This window comes from Selaginella moellendorffii, unplaced genomic scaffold (genome assembly GCF_000143415.4).
Source record: "Selaginella moellendorffii unplaced genomic scaffold, v1.0 SELMOscaffold_34, whole genome shotgun sequence".
NCBI classification, from domain to species: Eukaryota; Viridiplantae; Streptophyta; class Lycopodiopsida; order Selaginellales; family Selaginellaceae; genus Selaginella; species Selaginella moellendorffii.
In genome coordinates this window covers 1,371,594-1,384,785 of record NW_003314295.1, presented here as the reverse complement: position 1 = coordinate 1,384,785, position 13,192 = coordinate 1,371,594, and the positions used below count along the sequence as shown (strand labels likewise).

Genomic DNA, 13,192 nt, shown 5'->3' with positions numbered 1-13,192 from the left:
ACTCTCAAGTTGCTCCAGATGGTGGACTTCCTGGACATTTGGATTTATAACATCCTTGTTGCTAGAGTTGGTGTTGGTAGCAGAAACTAAGATCAATGACTGCCACAACAAAGAAACATTTTTTTTGCTTCTTTAGATATTGATCTCAATAAGTTTAAAAGAGTAACCAATATTTATAACATGAAATCTATAGTTGTTGACTCAATTTTTTTGTAAATGTTACTATAACAATAGTTTTGTATTAGAGTTAATCACTAAAGCTAAGAGTTTCATTCTAAAGTGATTGATAATGCTTTATTTTTATAGGAGAATTCAATATTCACATAAAAAAAGTAAATCTCACATAGCAAAATGTAAGAATAAACCCAAAGTTAACAACTATGAAAACTCTTATATTTACTTATAACTGAATGAAAAAATGCTTTTATATAACAAATATTTTATATGTAACATTGAAGCTTATGCATTAAAAGCTAAAAGAGGTGATGGCTAATGCAATTTGTCAAAGACTTTAAATTAAAGTACGAAAGTTCATGACTATTAAAAAAAAAACTACAATGAAGGATATAGCTTATTAACAAAATTTTATAGGATATTATTACTTTTTCAATGTTTTCTAATCATGTGAAAAGAAAGAGAGAAAATTGGGGAATGTAAATATATTATTAAATATTAAAGATAAAAAATTTCAAATAAAAACAATGAACCAAAAATAGTAAACAATATATTTAACAATATACTTTTAAAATCAAAACTCTCTATATTAAAAATGTTCATTTAATAGTTATTTATAAATATGATTCAAACTATACTGTAATGATAAATTTTTACGCTCTCAAGCCACTAGCAATGATTAATCTTTAATGACAAACTACTCTATGAAATTGTAATTCATACAAAATGTTAAATTTTTCTTGGAAGATAATAACAAAAGTTTCACAAGTGAATTTAAAATTGTCATTAACAAAATAAAAAGTGTTTTTGTGATAGGTACAAAAATAGTATTAAAGGAACTTATATTTCTAAAATTTTCTTTCCTATTTATGCATTACAATATAATTTTTAAAAATGTTTGGTAAAAAAAACAATTGTAGTAAAAAACATTTTAAATAAAATTCTAATATTGAAATTGGATTGAAAAAACTAAAAGCCATTGTGGATAAAAGTTTTATAAACATGTACAATGATTAAAATAAGTGGTTAAAAGTGTTACTACTAGTAGAAAATATTAAAATTTAATTTCAATATTTATATGATACTTATTTATAAGTATAAATCTAACTATAATGTAACAATGAAATCTTATACAAGCAATTAACTATAAAAAACTATCATTTATAAAGTATTAGTGTCTTATGCAAGGTCGTGAACAAATCTGAAGAACACTCTGAAGAATAAAATATTTAAATTATTAATTTTTAAAAATATTTTTGCATGATGAAATTCTTTATTTTTCTATATATTTGGTCAAATAAAGAAATGTAGAAACCTTAATAATACTAGTAGCAAAATCTAAAATTTGATTAAATTTTTATATGATGCTTATTTATAAGCATGATTCCAATTATAGTATAACAATGAAACCTTATACAATACATTGCTGATGGAAAATTACCATTTTTAAAGTATTAATATTTTTGCAGCATTTCCTAAAATAGTATAAAAACAAATTAAAAAATAATTAAAAAATGTGAAGTTTCTTATTTAAATATTTAATTTTCTTAAGTTATTTTATTTTGTTGCAAAATAAAATTCATCTTTGTTTTCAGATATTTAGTCAAATAAAAAAATGAAACAGAAAATCCTTTTAAATAAAAGTTTAACATTGAAAATGAATTGAGAAAAAGCTATTTTTGGAGAATGGCTCTTTAAATTTATATAATGATTAAACAAAAATCTTATTATCATACCTAAAATAACTTTTAATGAAACTTTTAACTTTATAACTCAAATGATACTTATAAATAACTATGACATGAATATTTTGAATACAGAAAGATTTGATTTTAAAGATTTATTGTTAAAACTTTTGCTTAATATCTTAGATTTTTTTGTCTTTTCAAACTCAATAGTTACACTATTTAAGAACATATTGACCTTCTTCAAATTTTCTTCCCTTTTTTCTATATGATTATAAAAGCTAAAGAAATTGACAAAATCCTAATGAAATTTGTTGATACTATATGTAATTTTTTGTAAGGTTTTTTGTATAATCATAAACTTTTACCCTTAATTTGAAGCCTTCCAAAAAATGTATTAACCACCATTTATTTTAGGTTTCAATCGCATTTAAAACATTTATTATACAAAGCTATGTCCTTTTGAAAAACAAATAAAAGGTTCTATAGTTGTGATATTTTCTCACACTTTTATATTTTATTATTTGAGATTTAATTTAAACAATGCATTTTTTAAATAAAAAATAAACATTATAGAGTAATTTTTAAATGAAAATTTTTACTTTATATAGCTGCAATATTTAATACCATATTGACCTTCTCAAAGTTTATTTTTTCTATTTTCCCATGTGATTAAAAAACCTTAAGAAAGTACCAAAATGCTTATAAAGTTTGTTGATAATTTATGTATTTTCTTGTATGTTTGTTTGTGTAGTCATGAATTTTTATCTTTTGATTTAAACCCTTTTAGAACTATTTGTTTTAGCTTTAGTGTTCAGTATTACATCCAAAAAATTTATTATACAAAGATATTTTCTCCTAAAAACAAATACATGGGGTTCTATAGTTATGATATTTGTTTCCATTTTTGTATTTTGTTGTTTAAAATTTAGTGTAACAAATGTATTTTTGTATGAAAACCGAGCATTATAAAGTCTTTTTCGAATAAAGCTCTGAATTTTATTATCTAATTTTAATACAAAATCATTATTTTAAGTATTGACTATAAAAAAAGGGAGTTGTAATAGCATTACTGTGGAAATTGATATAGTTAAGCAATTTGTAAAAGATTATAATTGTTTATAGTTATATGTAAGAAAAGGTGAATGAGAGAGCAAATCATATTTAGTGTTGAGACATAATAAGTATACAAATTTATGTTCTTTCTAAGAGTTCAACTTTATGAAATTTTTTGAATAAGATTTTCTAAGTTGATGATGTTGGGAGTCTTTGGGACAATAAATGCTAACAAAACAAAATTGATATAAAAGAGGTGAAACAATTCTAGATACTATTGTCAAGTGAGGCTTCCAAGGAAGTGAGTTTATTTAGGAAAGGGCCAAATGAGAAGTTAGTTATATTTTGTCCTAACATAAAGTAGGTACACAAGCTTGTGCTTTCTCCAAATTTAAATTTAAATTGGTTTGTCCATGTTAATCTTGAGAATCTCTAAAACAATAGGGATCTCCTTGCTTTACATGTAAATGTAAGAAAATAGAAATAGAAAAAGTTATCTTAACCTTTTTAAGTAAAGGTATAAAAATTTATAACTAATAATCACTTTTAATTTTATTCTTAGAAGCTAAAATTTATTATATTTTATGATATTAGCATTGTGAGTGTATGGCACCTCACAGTATTAATATTTTATTGCCCAAAGGGTTGAAAAAAGTTGATTAATTTTTACGTATTCCATTTTGAAGAACCAGGTTGATCCTCAATCTAATGGTCACTTTTAAACTTTCTCTAACCATGGTTTAGCATTTTAATTGTGTTTACACTAGTAGGCAGAATATTCTTTTAAAATACGAATATGCTTTTAAGAAAGTGGAATAACCGAAATACTAAAACTTTTAAATTGGGAAAACCTACAAAACTTGGCTCAGTACCCGCGAGATCTCCCTCGCCCTCGACCTCTTCCGCGAAATCCACGACCGCGGCCGCCACCACCGCCGCCGTGCCTGCCTCTTCCTCTGCCGCCGCCGCCACCTCGGCCATCTCCATGGAGTGAATTCAGATTGAGGCCACCGGAGGAGTTGAAAATCTCTTGAGGGAGCGGCATGAGCTTGTCGACGCACTTGCGATAGCTGAAGTCCACGGCGGTGCCGTCGGCCCGGACGAGGTAGTAGCAGCGCGATCGCCACACGGGGTGGACGCGGATCTGGAAGGCCTTGGCTCCTCCCGGGCCCATCTTCGCCTCGGGATCGTTGTGGCCTTTGTTGAGCAAGTCGAGCAAAACCATATGCTCGTACTGGAAGGAAAGAAGAGATCACGAAGGTTAGTTCCGAGGATCGCTACTTGGGAGGATGGAAACAATCATCGCAAAGATGAAGCATTCGATCGAAGAAGAGTATGAATCCATGACGTCTCAGATTAGCATGTTGGCACATTAAACCTCGCCAATGCAGGCTGGGTACACGAGAGTACCTCAGTGCGCAGTTTCCTGCACGGCTCATCTCGTGCGCTATCATCAAAGACGCAAGCAAGCAGACGAAAAGGAAGAAACAAGAGAACAAGAGCAAGAGCTCGAAAACTTAACGAAGAGAAAACAAAGCGAAAGCATCCATCCCACAATCTTCCATTCGCAAGCTCAAATCGAAAGACAAGAGAAATGGAAAGAGGACTTACCTCATTCATGTCATAGTCGGCAGCCCAGCCGTGGAGGAGCTCGTAGAAGTACATGAACATCTCCTTCCCGGACGAGAAGGTCATGGGACCAAGCTTCACTTCCTTCTTCTCTTCCTCCTCTTTCTTCTCTTCTTCATTCGCTTCCTTCTCCTCCTCCTTCTCTTCCTCCTCTTTCTTCTCCTCCTTCCCTTCCTTTTCCTCAACGGCAATCGGCGGCGCCGCCTCCGCCGCCTTCATCTCCACATCTCCGCCGCTCTGCTTCTCTGCATCTGCTGGAGTCGCCGCCGAGATCGATGCGTCATCCAGCTTGGCCTTCTTCGCATCGTTACCGTCCTGCGCAGCGCCGTCCCTCTCGCGCTTGGCGCCCTCCTCTTCCATTGGCAAGAACCCTAATTAGGGTTTAAGGCATGACGCATTTTCCTATCCGGCCATTCCCGGCAATCCGGTGCTCGATCCGGCCAGCGACGCTCCTGCGCGCACAGATCTCAGGTATTCTCTCGCTGAATCGATTCGAGCGAGGTGCTAAGGCTGGGGATTTCCTTACAGCCGATTCAACGAGCCGGATTTCCAGCGATGAGACTTCCACAGCTCAGCTTCTTCTCGGCGGTGCTAAGGCGACAAGCATTGCCAGCGCGTGAGTTGATTTCCTTGAGAATTTCGTCTGGATTCGTGCTTGCTCGCAGCGTTTGGAAGGGAATCGTGAGGCCTGGCGACACTGTGGTGGATGCGACGTGTGGGAATGGAATCGATACGCTGCTCTTGGCTCGACTGGTGTCCCCGGGCTCTCTTCTCGGGCGAGTCTATGGATTCGACATCCAAAAGGAGGCGTTGGAGAGAACTTCTCTTCTACTCGAGCAGCATCTAACTCCCGAGCAAGTAAGCCAACCATGATTCCATCTTCATCTTTTCTTTCCTTCTCATTGGATCTTACTCTCAGAGAAACCGAGTTGAGCTCTTCCATCACTGCCACAGCAAGATGGGCGAAGTTCTAAAGGATGTTCGAGCGAGGTAGCGTGCTCTTCTCTCTTTCTCTCTGGAACACTAAAACTCAAGCTCTTGGCTCCAGGGCCTCGTCCACCACCTCAGGCTTGTAGTCTACAACCTTGGATACCTTCCACACGGGGACAAGGAGCTCATCACTCGTGCTCCAACCACGATCCAATCGCTCCACTGCTCGCTCGATTTGCTCCAGCCAGGAGGGCTCGTGAGCGTGATATGCTACGTTGGGCATCCCGGAGGCCAGTGAGTCAAGTTTTTCTTTGGTTGCAAGTTCTGACAATAGGCACACAGGGAAGAGTATGAAGCTGTGAAAGAATTCGCCTCTCTGCTGCCACCCTCCGAATGGATTTGCACACATTTAGAGCAGCTCCACAGACCGCTGGCTCCGCATCTCATTCTCCTGGCCAAGAAGGTAACTCAATCAACCTTGGAGAAAGTGGAAAATGACTGTTCTAGTTTTTCTTGACGAGCAACGTGATCGAAGAACAAGCTCAAGCTTTCAAAGATTTTGTTGGTGTCCATGCCTCCAATAAGTAGAATCCAGAAATGCTTGTCCAGCGGAAGAACTTGGTGATATTAAGCTCTCGAAGTTCTTCCGAGAACTTTGGAAGTTAGCGTGTTCTTCCCAGAACGTTGGAGGAATTCCAAGTAAAGAGTTTACCAGTAATTCCAACTTGGGAGTAACATCTTAAACGTTCGATGAGATAATAATAATGAAAAGGAAAATCATTTCTATGATTATACCTTTATTTCTCCAATTTTCTTCTTGACAAACATCCCAGAAAACCATGGACGTGCCGCCATATCCTTCGGATCTCTCTTATTATTGTAAAAATCACCATAGCTTATTCCTGGTGTCCCACCTTTTATCATATAGCTTTGGAACTTCTCACACAGAGGGAGCTGACGGGCAGCACGCAGCGATGAGCGCAGCTCCAACGCCGGATCCATCTTGAGACAGCTCAATCGAGACCTGCTGTGCCGTCTCCTCGCCCAGCATTTCCACCACCACCTTTTGGAGGTGCTCCTGGAACCGCGGATACTTCTCGTACAGACCACCGTCCACAGCCACCACAGTTCTTGGAGCTCCGCTTCTCACGCTCCCATTCTCGCCGCTAGTACTGCCGTCTCGCCCAATCTTCTTTAGAATGCCCACGATCCCAGCGCCCGCTAGCCGAGCCGCTCTCATGGCCACGGCCTCGCAAACTTCGACTACTAGCTGCCGGACTTCCAGAGAAGTGTCGTCCACCTGGAAAAACAAAAGATATCAGAATGTGACTAAGCTAAACTTGTAGTCCGGACAGCTTACCCCGATAGATTCCGAGAGTATTCTCCCAACTTCGTGCAAATCAGAGGTCTCATCGTGATGCATAGCACACATCTTCGGTGTCCTGGCAAGAACGGACGCATTAAACAAGAAGGAAGGGAAAAAAAACAAAGAATACTCGCAACTTACGTCAAGCTAAGAGGGGATAAAAGCTTGCTGGGAACCTCGTCTCCAAAAAGCTGAGCCTCAGTCGCCATTTTCAGCAGTACTCTTCTCAAGATATCTCCCAAGTACATTCCCGACACCATCTTCTCAAAAAACTGCCATGGAAATGAACACGTTTAGCAACAAGCTCACTGGAGAGGACGATAGGAACAACTTAAAAGTCCAAGCTTAGCATTAGCAGCACCTGGTCACCTGGATTTATGCTTTCAGCGTCAAGCGCCTCGTCTACATCCGCTCTTGGAAGATTGTCCGACCAAGAACTACCCCATTCGGTGTTGATTACCTGCAACGTTTAGATCTTATTAGTGCCAGGGAAAAGAAAAACTGAAGTTTTGACAAGGGGCTACCATGAACCGTGAACGACCGTGCCACTTGGGAATTGCTCCTGCATCTTCTACATAACAGGCGTTCGTCCCAGTCCCAAGGATAACCGAGATCATAACGTCTTCGTCCACAAAATGACCGCGAGCTAACGTTCCTACTGTATCGTTCACCTGTACATGATTAATGCGTCAAGGTTATGAGCACAGGAAAACGAAAGATGGGGCAAACCAGAGCCGAGACGCGCATTTCGAGTCCCTGGCGAGTAATCGCAGCCTCCAGCTCCTTAACAACATCTTTACCAACCTACATCTCCGCAACTTAGAGACATGAAACCACACTGCAGTTGCTATAAAAGCAGATGGAGATCTAACCGTGTCAGGAACCGCAAAGCCTTTAGTCCAGTTGATAAGATTTCCAGACTTGATGGAAGTTTGATGAATCGGAAAAGAAAATGTGAAGCCAAGCTGCAGCCTCGTACCCCGTGGGCAAAAGTTTTCATCCGAAGTGCAAGCGAAATCTGCCAGTTCTTTGGCGATGTAGTCAAACAATTCCTGCACAGTGATCTTTCTAAGCTTAGCTCTCCTGAGAAAGAATCACGATACCCTGTTGGTTCCTTGCATGAGTTCTGGCGGAATAGCTGCTTCTCGGCTCTCCTTTCTCATCACACCGCCTTCTTTGCCACCGAGCTGTACTCGGAGCACCCGAAAGTTCGTACCTCCCAGATCCAGAGCGTAGAAAATTCCCGTTTCATTCCTGTGAAAAGATAAAAGCGGGGAGAATCAGATCATGATCAAAGCTTTTAAAGCAGCACCTACAGCTATGCCCAGCTTAGATCTCACACAATGCCGTTGTGCGAGATCTTTCTCTGATCTAGATCGAAGCTAAGGCTTTGAAACTAGCAACTTGATGCACTAAGAACTCTAAGAACCTGACAAAGGGCGAACGTACCCGTTAGGAAGGTTGTCAACAAATGTGAGGAGCATCCTCATCTTCCCACCTCCTTCTTTCGCAAGCCCAGCTTCCATCTCCGCGATCATCTCGTCCACCAGGGACCATAGCGACTCCGCCGGGGTGCTACACACGCTCTGGAACTCCTTGAGGATGGAGAGGCTCTTGTTCCAATTCCCCCTGCCCTTGGCCTGCTTGCTTACCACAGTGGACGCCATTGTGCACACAGGCGTCCCCGACTTCCTCCTCGCGGCGCTCCATGGCAGATCGCCACTCGAGTAGTAGCCCGATCTCTTGAGAATCTTGCTGCCCTGGAGATGGAAGAAGCAGCTAGTGGCGGACGACGAAGACGAGGAGGAGGAAGAAGACGAGCGGCACGAAGATGCGATCTGCTGCGCTCTAGATCTCGCCGGTGCTGCTACTCCTGCCGAGGATTCCCCTCCGGTGGACGAGAATACTGCCTTCGCCACAAAGGCGCCATTGATCGTGCAAGCAGTCATAAGTGATGATCCCTGCCCCTCCCCCGCCCGGGATCAAGACCAATCCCTGCGCGCCCTGCCGCTACTCCTCCTGAAGTGAGACTGGATCTACCGATGCGACCGGGAAATAGGGATCAAGATCGCATTGCGATTTGCATGCAGCGGCACGGCACGGCGTGGGATCACGCCCAGATCATAGCGGCACGGCGCCCTGCGGTCGAGGAGGAAGAGAAAGAGAGATCGAGCGAGCGGCGCCTCCAATGCGGTACCTAGGGCGACAGGGCGATGGTATCGATCGAGAGAGAAAAAAGAAAGAGAGGAGAGAGAGGGAGAATGGGCTATTAACGAAAGAACTCCGTTAAGCCTGCCAATAGAGAAGAGAGCATACTCTCCAGACACAACAAACAGCAACCAGACAGAGAAGGAATGGTGGGGCGGAGAAAAAAAAGAGGCAAAAAAGAATACACGGGCCACACTATACACACACAAGGCCAACTGAAAGTCCCATTTGGCCACCCGGTAAAAAGAGCATGGTTATATCCACTCACCGTTGGTGTCGGGGATCCGACGTGCGAGATAGTGCCGCGTGGTTTTACCGCCTACATTTGCCGCCCGCCCGCTCTATAGCGGGCTTTTACTGCGGTCGGGCGGCCATTGGAATACTTGGGAATGCCTAGAGTTGTTGACGGGTTTGACGGGTAGAGATGGGTGGAATTTTTCTCCCCCCCCGTGATTTATCTCATCTTTATCTTACATGAATGAGAAAATATCTTAATGGCGTGGAGTGGATCGATCTCCCAGTTTGATAGATCGCGGCTAAGATTTCTTTTCCTTGCGAGCTTAGTATAGTATGGATGAACTTAATCAATCCTTCCCCAGATGGATCAACCTCTCTCCGAGAAGATGCTGCGAAGAAAAAATGTCCAGTTAAAAAAGTCTAGCCTCCATTTTTTATTTTTTATTTTTGCGTACGTCTTCCCGGCTAGTCGTGGACGAGAGAGTCGTATTTGCTGAACAGTGACTTCGCGATTTCGATGGAGTCACCGGCCGCCTCCAGTGGATAGTTTTTCGTGCCGTTCTGGAAAGTGTTGGTCAGCAGAATCCATGAAGATCGCCAAGAGTCGTATGGGAATGGCTCCTTGTCGTGGAGGGCCTTTACTAGGAGCTTCGTGTACAGCGACGCGCGTGGAAGATAGTAGTCCTCGAAGAGGCCACTCCACATTTTATTCGCTGCCACAGCACAGAGGAAGAGACTATCAGGCGAAAACAAATGTAAAGACGAGCACTGGAAACATACCATAATCATGGAGAGCACTCGGCAAGGTTCTCGTATTGTCAAACCACATAGTAACTTGCGTCCTGGCATTCCATTCATACTGGAAAAAGGAAGTTTAGGAATGATTTAAAACGGCGACAAGCTTACCAAATTTGTCTCGTCGGAGTTTGTTCCCAGTTTTTTGGCACTCTCCAGCCATGGACCCAAGAGAAACCCGTTGTTCGAGCGTAACAGTAGCTCCGAGTCCTTGATAATTCCGATCAGGATGTCGCAATTCTTTGTAAGTTCTTCCAGATCGCCTTTGACAAATGAAACCAGTGCTTGCAGGTGGATCTGGTTGGCAAGCTTCATCAGAACCTGTCGAGTAAGATCCACCAGATCGTACCTGAAAAGTTTTGATAAGCGAATTTTCAACAAACAAAAACAGAAAAGTAAAACAAAGAAAAACTCGAGAGACCTGTAAGTCGCGACGTTGCTGAGACTAGAAGATGCATTCAGCATGTAAGATAGAGCCACCTTTGCTTCAGTAGGACGATACCATAAGTGACCAAACGAGGTCAGCCCTTCGGTTAAAAGTCGTCGAGTCTGGGTGCCACCTTCTTCTGCCAAGTATCTCGATAATGTGGTCAGTGAAGAAGCGTTTAAATCTGGGAATTTCACAATTACATCTGTGTTGTGGTCCTGTAAGCCGTCGGAGCAATTGTATAACGTATGTGATAAAATTTGCCACGCTTCCAATGCTTCTGGGACGGCTTTACCATAGCGCCTTGTAGAATAATCGTCCACCCAATCCTACCAGCACTCCAAAGTTGGTTAGTCATGCAACGGCATCAAACTGTTAAAATTACCTTCAGAGCGTTTCTAGTTGAGCGGAATGCCATTTCAGCCATAAGTTCGTAGACGACTGGGTTTTGTTCGATGCCTTCCATGCACATTCCAACGCCAATCTAGAAACAACCCCCTTGCTAATTGCTTTCGGAAATAGAAAAACGTATCGATACCATAGTAGAGTTTGCACTAGTTTTAGCATCAACTGGACCTGAAGAGACTACATCAAGCCTCCCATACATTTCGTGATTTCCACCAAAATTATGCAACATACACCTGGAGCAGAGAAGTCGCTTATACCGCACCAAACAGAGAGAGAAATTCAGAAACTTACCAGATGTAGGGAACACCATAAAAATGAGATGACTTCGACCATATAGGCCTCACTTCTGCAAAGAGATCGAGAACTATCATTTTTCCAAATGGTACCGCGTGCAAAAGAGCCTAGCGACCAAATCAGATTGATAAGAATGCGGCCCAGTATGCACGAGAGGATACCTTCATTTGAGGAGGCTTCCAAAACTGAGCATCCGATGAGAAAAGCCAGCCCTGTAACAGGTATGATAGTACCCGAGAGCCTCAACAACATAGTACGTTACCTGCATAAGCCAGATAGCTTGCTTGTCAGCCACAATCATGGCTCCATAAACAGACGCTGCAAGTGCAGATATGTAGCTTGGATCATCGGTTGGAGGAAGATTCTCATTGAATGTGTCGCTGTTAAAGGAAACAAGAATTGAATAGAGTCAGAGACATCATTCTAACCAGTTGTAAACGTGTTGTGTAGATCCGTATTCTGCAGCAACAAGTATCACGGTCACTTGAATCCAGAAACAGCACTGATAACTAAAACCTTTTACTTGCTGTTCGATAAATGCTTTCCCAATCTGGATAAACAACGGGTCCATGGGTTGAAGAAGGTATGTACAACACCATTGCGGATTTCCATCTACAGTGTTCCTAAAACACAGAAATGAAGTAAAGAAAACCGAAGGCCTTACCAATCTGGCAAACGTGTGATATTGGCAGACGGATATAGAATTTTCAATGCTCGAGGAACATTGCCAGAAAACGCCGGTAGCACTGCACAAATTCATCGTCTGTGAAGAAACGATCAATTTTGTACAAGATTACCAGCAATCATGCCAAGGCTGCGCATATGATGTAGAATTTTCTTTTGCAAGATTAGTTGCAGTTCCAGCCACTTCTCTGGCAGAGGCCCTCCCCAACTACACAAGAATTTAGAGTTGACAGATGGTTAGCTAAACGTCGTTCTCCTTACCCGTGCAAATTTCCCATACGTGCCCACGCAAGGAAGGATGGTCCTCCAAAGTAGTCGTCAAGCTCGTGTTTTGTCATGTTAAATTTACTCTGTCAGCAACGAAAATATAAGCACACACAGAACTCCCATACACTGCCAAACCTCGAAAACTTTTTGCCATATAGTTTCCTGGCCGGTGAATGCAAGAGGTAAGTTGATTCCCTGCAAGGCCATCCAGTCTATCTCTTTCCTCCACCTTTTCCAGTTCCACCATGCATACGAATCTACACAAAAAACCATGAAGAATCGGTTAAGTTCACGTAAAACCATAGCTTTACAAGCACATACAGCTAGAGGTCACCACATTTTGGTAGTAACTCCAAGGTACTGAACGCTGGATTTTGACACCACCAGGAGGCAAGGCAGGCAGTGCTTGAGGCTCTGGAATGGTATCTAACTGAGAGCCCCCAGTTAAGTCCCAGGAAATATGAGCTCCACACCAGTTTTTTAAATACCAATACAAGCCAGCACAAAGCTCAACCCCTGACGTTCCATGGATACTATGTAAATGGGACTCAGCTAGGGGAAAAATTCGATTGATTCAGAAGCGTACCTTATTTTTCTCGAACCTTCATCCATTAAAGAGCTCAATTGGAAGCAGGATTTACCACCGCAATCTTCCTGGAATCAATCAATCAATTTGATTTACCAGCATTGACAGAAGACCCTTGTTTGCTTACCAGTGTTATGATCTGGAGCTGGAATGCCGAGACATGGCCAGGGATTAATCTCCGCAAGACGCTCGCCGCTGCTCGGAGCTGATCGCGAGCCGGAGGCATCGTCGATCGCAGCTCGCGCCATGCGTCCTCGTCGATCGGCGATGCCCTAGCGCCGGCGAGCAAGCACAGCAGCGCCGCGAGAATGCCAAGAGCCATAGCTCTCTGATAATCTGCCTGCCCTAAGCTATGATCATAATACCCGGTGGCATTTTCGAATTTGTCGTTAGTACGAATCGATCAATACTCACATTATTAGACCTAAAACCTTGCAAGAAATGAG

The 13,192-nt window shown here is 41.6% G+C and overlaps 4 protein-coding genes across 7 annotated transcripts; 1 reads left to right on the top strand and 3 right to left on the bottom strand.

Annotated features, from left to right (window-relative positions):
- Positions 1-3,684: 3,684 nt before the first annotated feature.
- Positions 3,685-4,993, bottom strand: LOC9639237 (protein EMBRYO DEFECTIVE 514). The gene is made up of 2 exons (XM_002977367.2): positions 4,527-4,993; positions 3,685-4,149 (listed from the first exon to the last, which is right to left on the bottom strand). The coding sequence occupies exons 1-2, from the start codon at positions 4,902-4,904 to the stop codon at positions 3,781-3,783; spliced, it is 747 nt and encodes a 248-aa protein (XP_002977413.1). The 5' UTR covers positions 4,905-4,993; the 3' UTR covers positions 3,685-3,780.
- Positions 4,934-6,192, top strand: LOC112348957 (putative rRNA methylase YtqB). Its single transcript, XM_024682403.1, has 6 exons — positions 4,934-5,015; positions 5,073-5,160; positions 5,210-5,402; positions 5,464-5,534; positions 5,613-5,768; positions 5,817-6,192. Exons 1-6 carry the CDS (start codon positions 4,934-4,936, stop codon positions 5,989-5,991), a joined length of 765 nt encoding a protein of 254 aa, XP_024538171.1. The 3' UTR covers positions 5,992-6,192.
- Positions 6,193-6,260: 68 nt separating this feature from the next.
- On the bottom strand, positions 6,261-9,174 carry LOC9639236 (hexokinase-1). The gene is made up of 9 exons (XM_002977366.2): positions 8,290-9,174; positions 7,944-8,094; positions 7,713-7,892; positions 7,570-7,644; positions 7,365-7,511; positions 7,202-7,300; positions 6,982-7,112; positions 6,835-6,916; positions 6,261-6,774 (listed from the first exon to the last, which is right to left on the bottom strand). The coding sequence occupies exons 1-9, from the start codon at positions 8,787-8,789 to the stop codon at positions 6,415-6,417; spliced, it is 1,725 nt and encodes a 574-aa protein (XP_002977412.2). The 5' UTR covers positions 8,790-9,174; the 3' UTR covers positions 6,261-6,414.
- Positions 9,175-9,428: 254 nt separating this feature from the next.
- Positions 9,429-13,120, bottom strand: LOC9656128 (alpha-N-acetylglucosaminidase). Of its 4 annotated transcripts, none has more exons than XM_024682528.1 (18): positions 12,874-13,120; positions 12,747-12,814; positions 12,482-12,693; positions 12,296-12,417; positions 12,155-12,243; positions 12,007-12,101; positions 11,874-11,955; positions 11,638-11,832; positions 11,472-11,589; positions 11,371-11,421; positions 11,207-11,316; positions 11,046-11,148; positions 10,893-10,991; positions 10,502-10,836; positions 10,192-10,429; positions 10,066-10,144; positions 9,741-9,998; positions 9,429-9,674 (listed from the first exon to the last, which is right to left on the bottom strand). In XM_024682528.1, exons 1-17 carry the CDS (start codon positions 13,066-13,068, stop codon positions 9,751-9,753), a joined length of 2,439 nt encoding a protein of 812 aa, XP_024538296.1. In that variant the 5' UTR covers positions 13,069-13,120; the 3' UTR covers positions 9,429-9,674; positions 9,741-9,750. The 4 variants fall into 4 exon arrangements, 3 of the variants coding, with proteins under 3 accessions (XP_024538296.1, XP_002977411.2, XP_024538295.1); XM_002977365.2 differs by having other exon boundaries at positions 9,429-9,998; positions 11,638-11,668; positions 11,726-11,832; XR_002993247.1 differs by having other exon boundaries at positions 9,429-9,998; positions 10,192-10,377.
- Between the last annotated feature and the right edge of the window lie 72 nt (positions 13,121-13,192).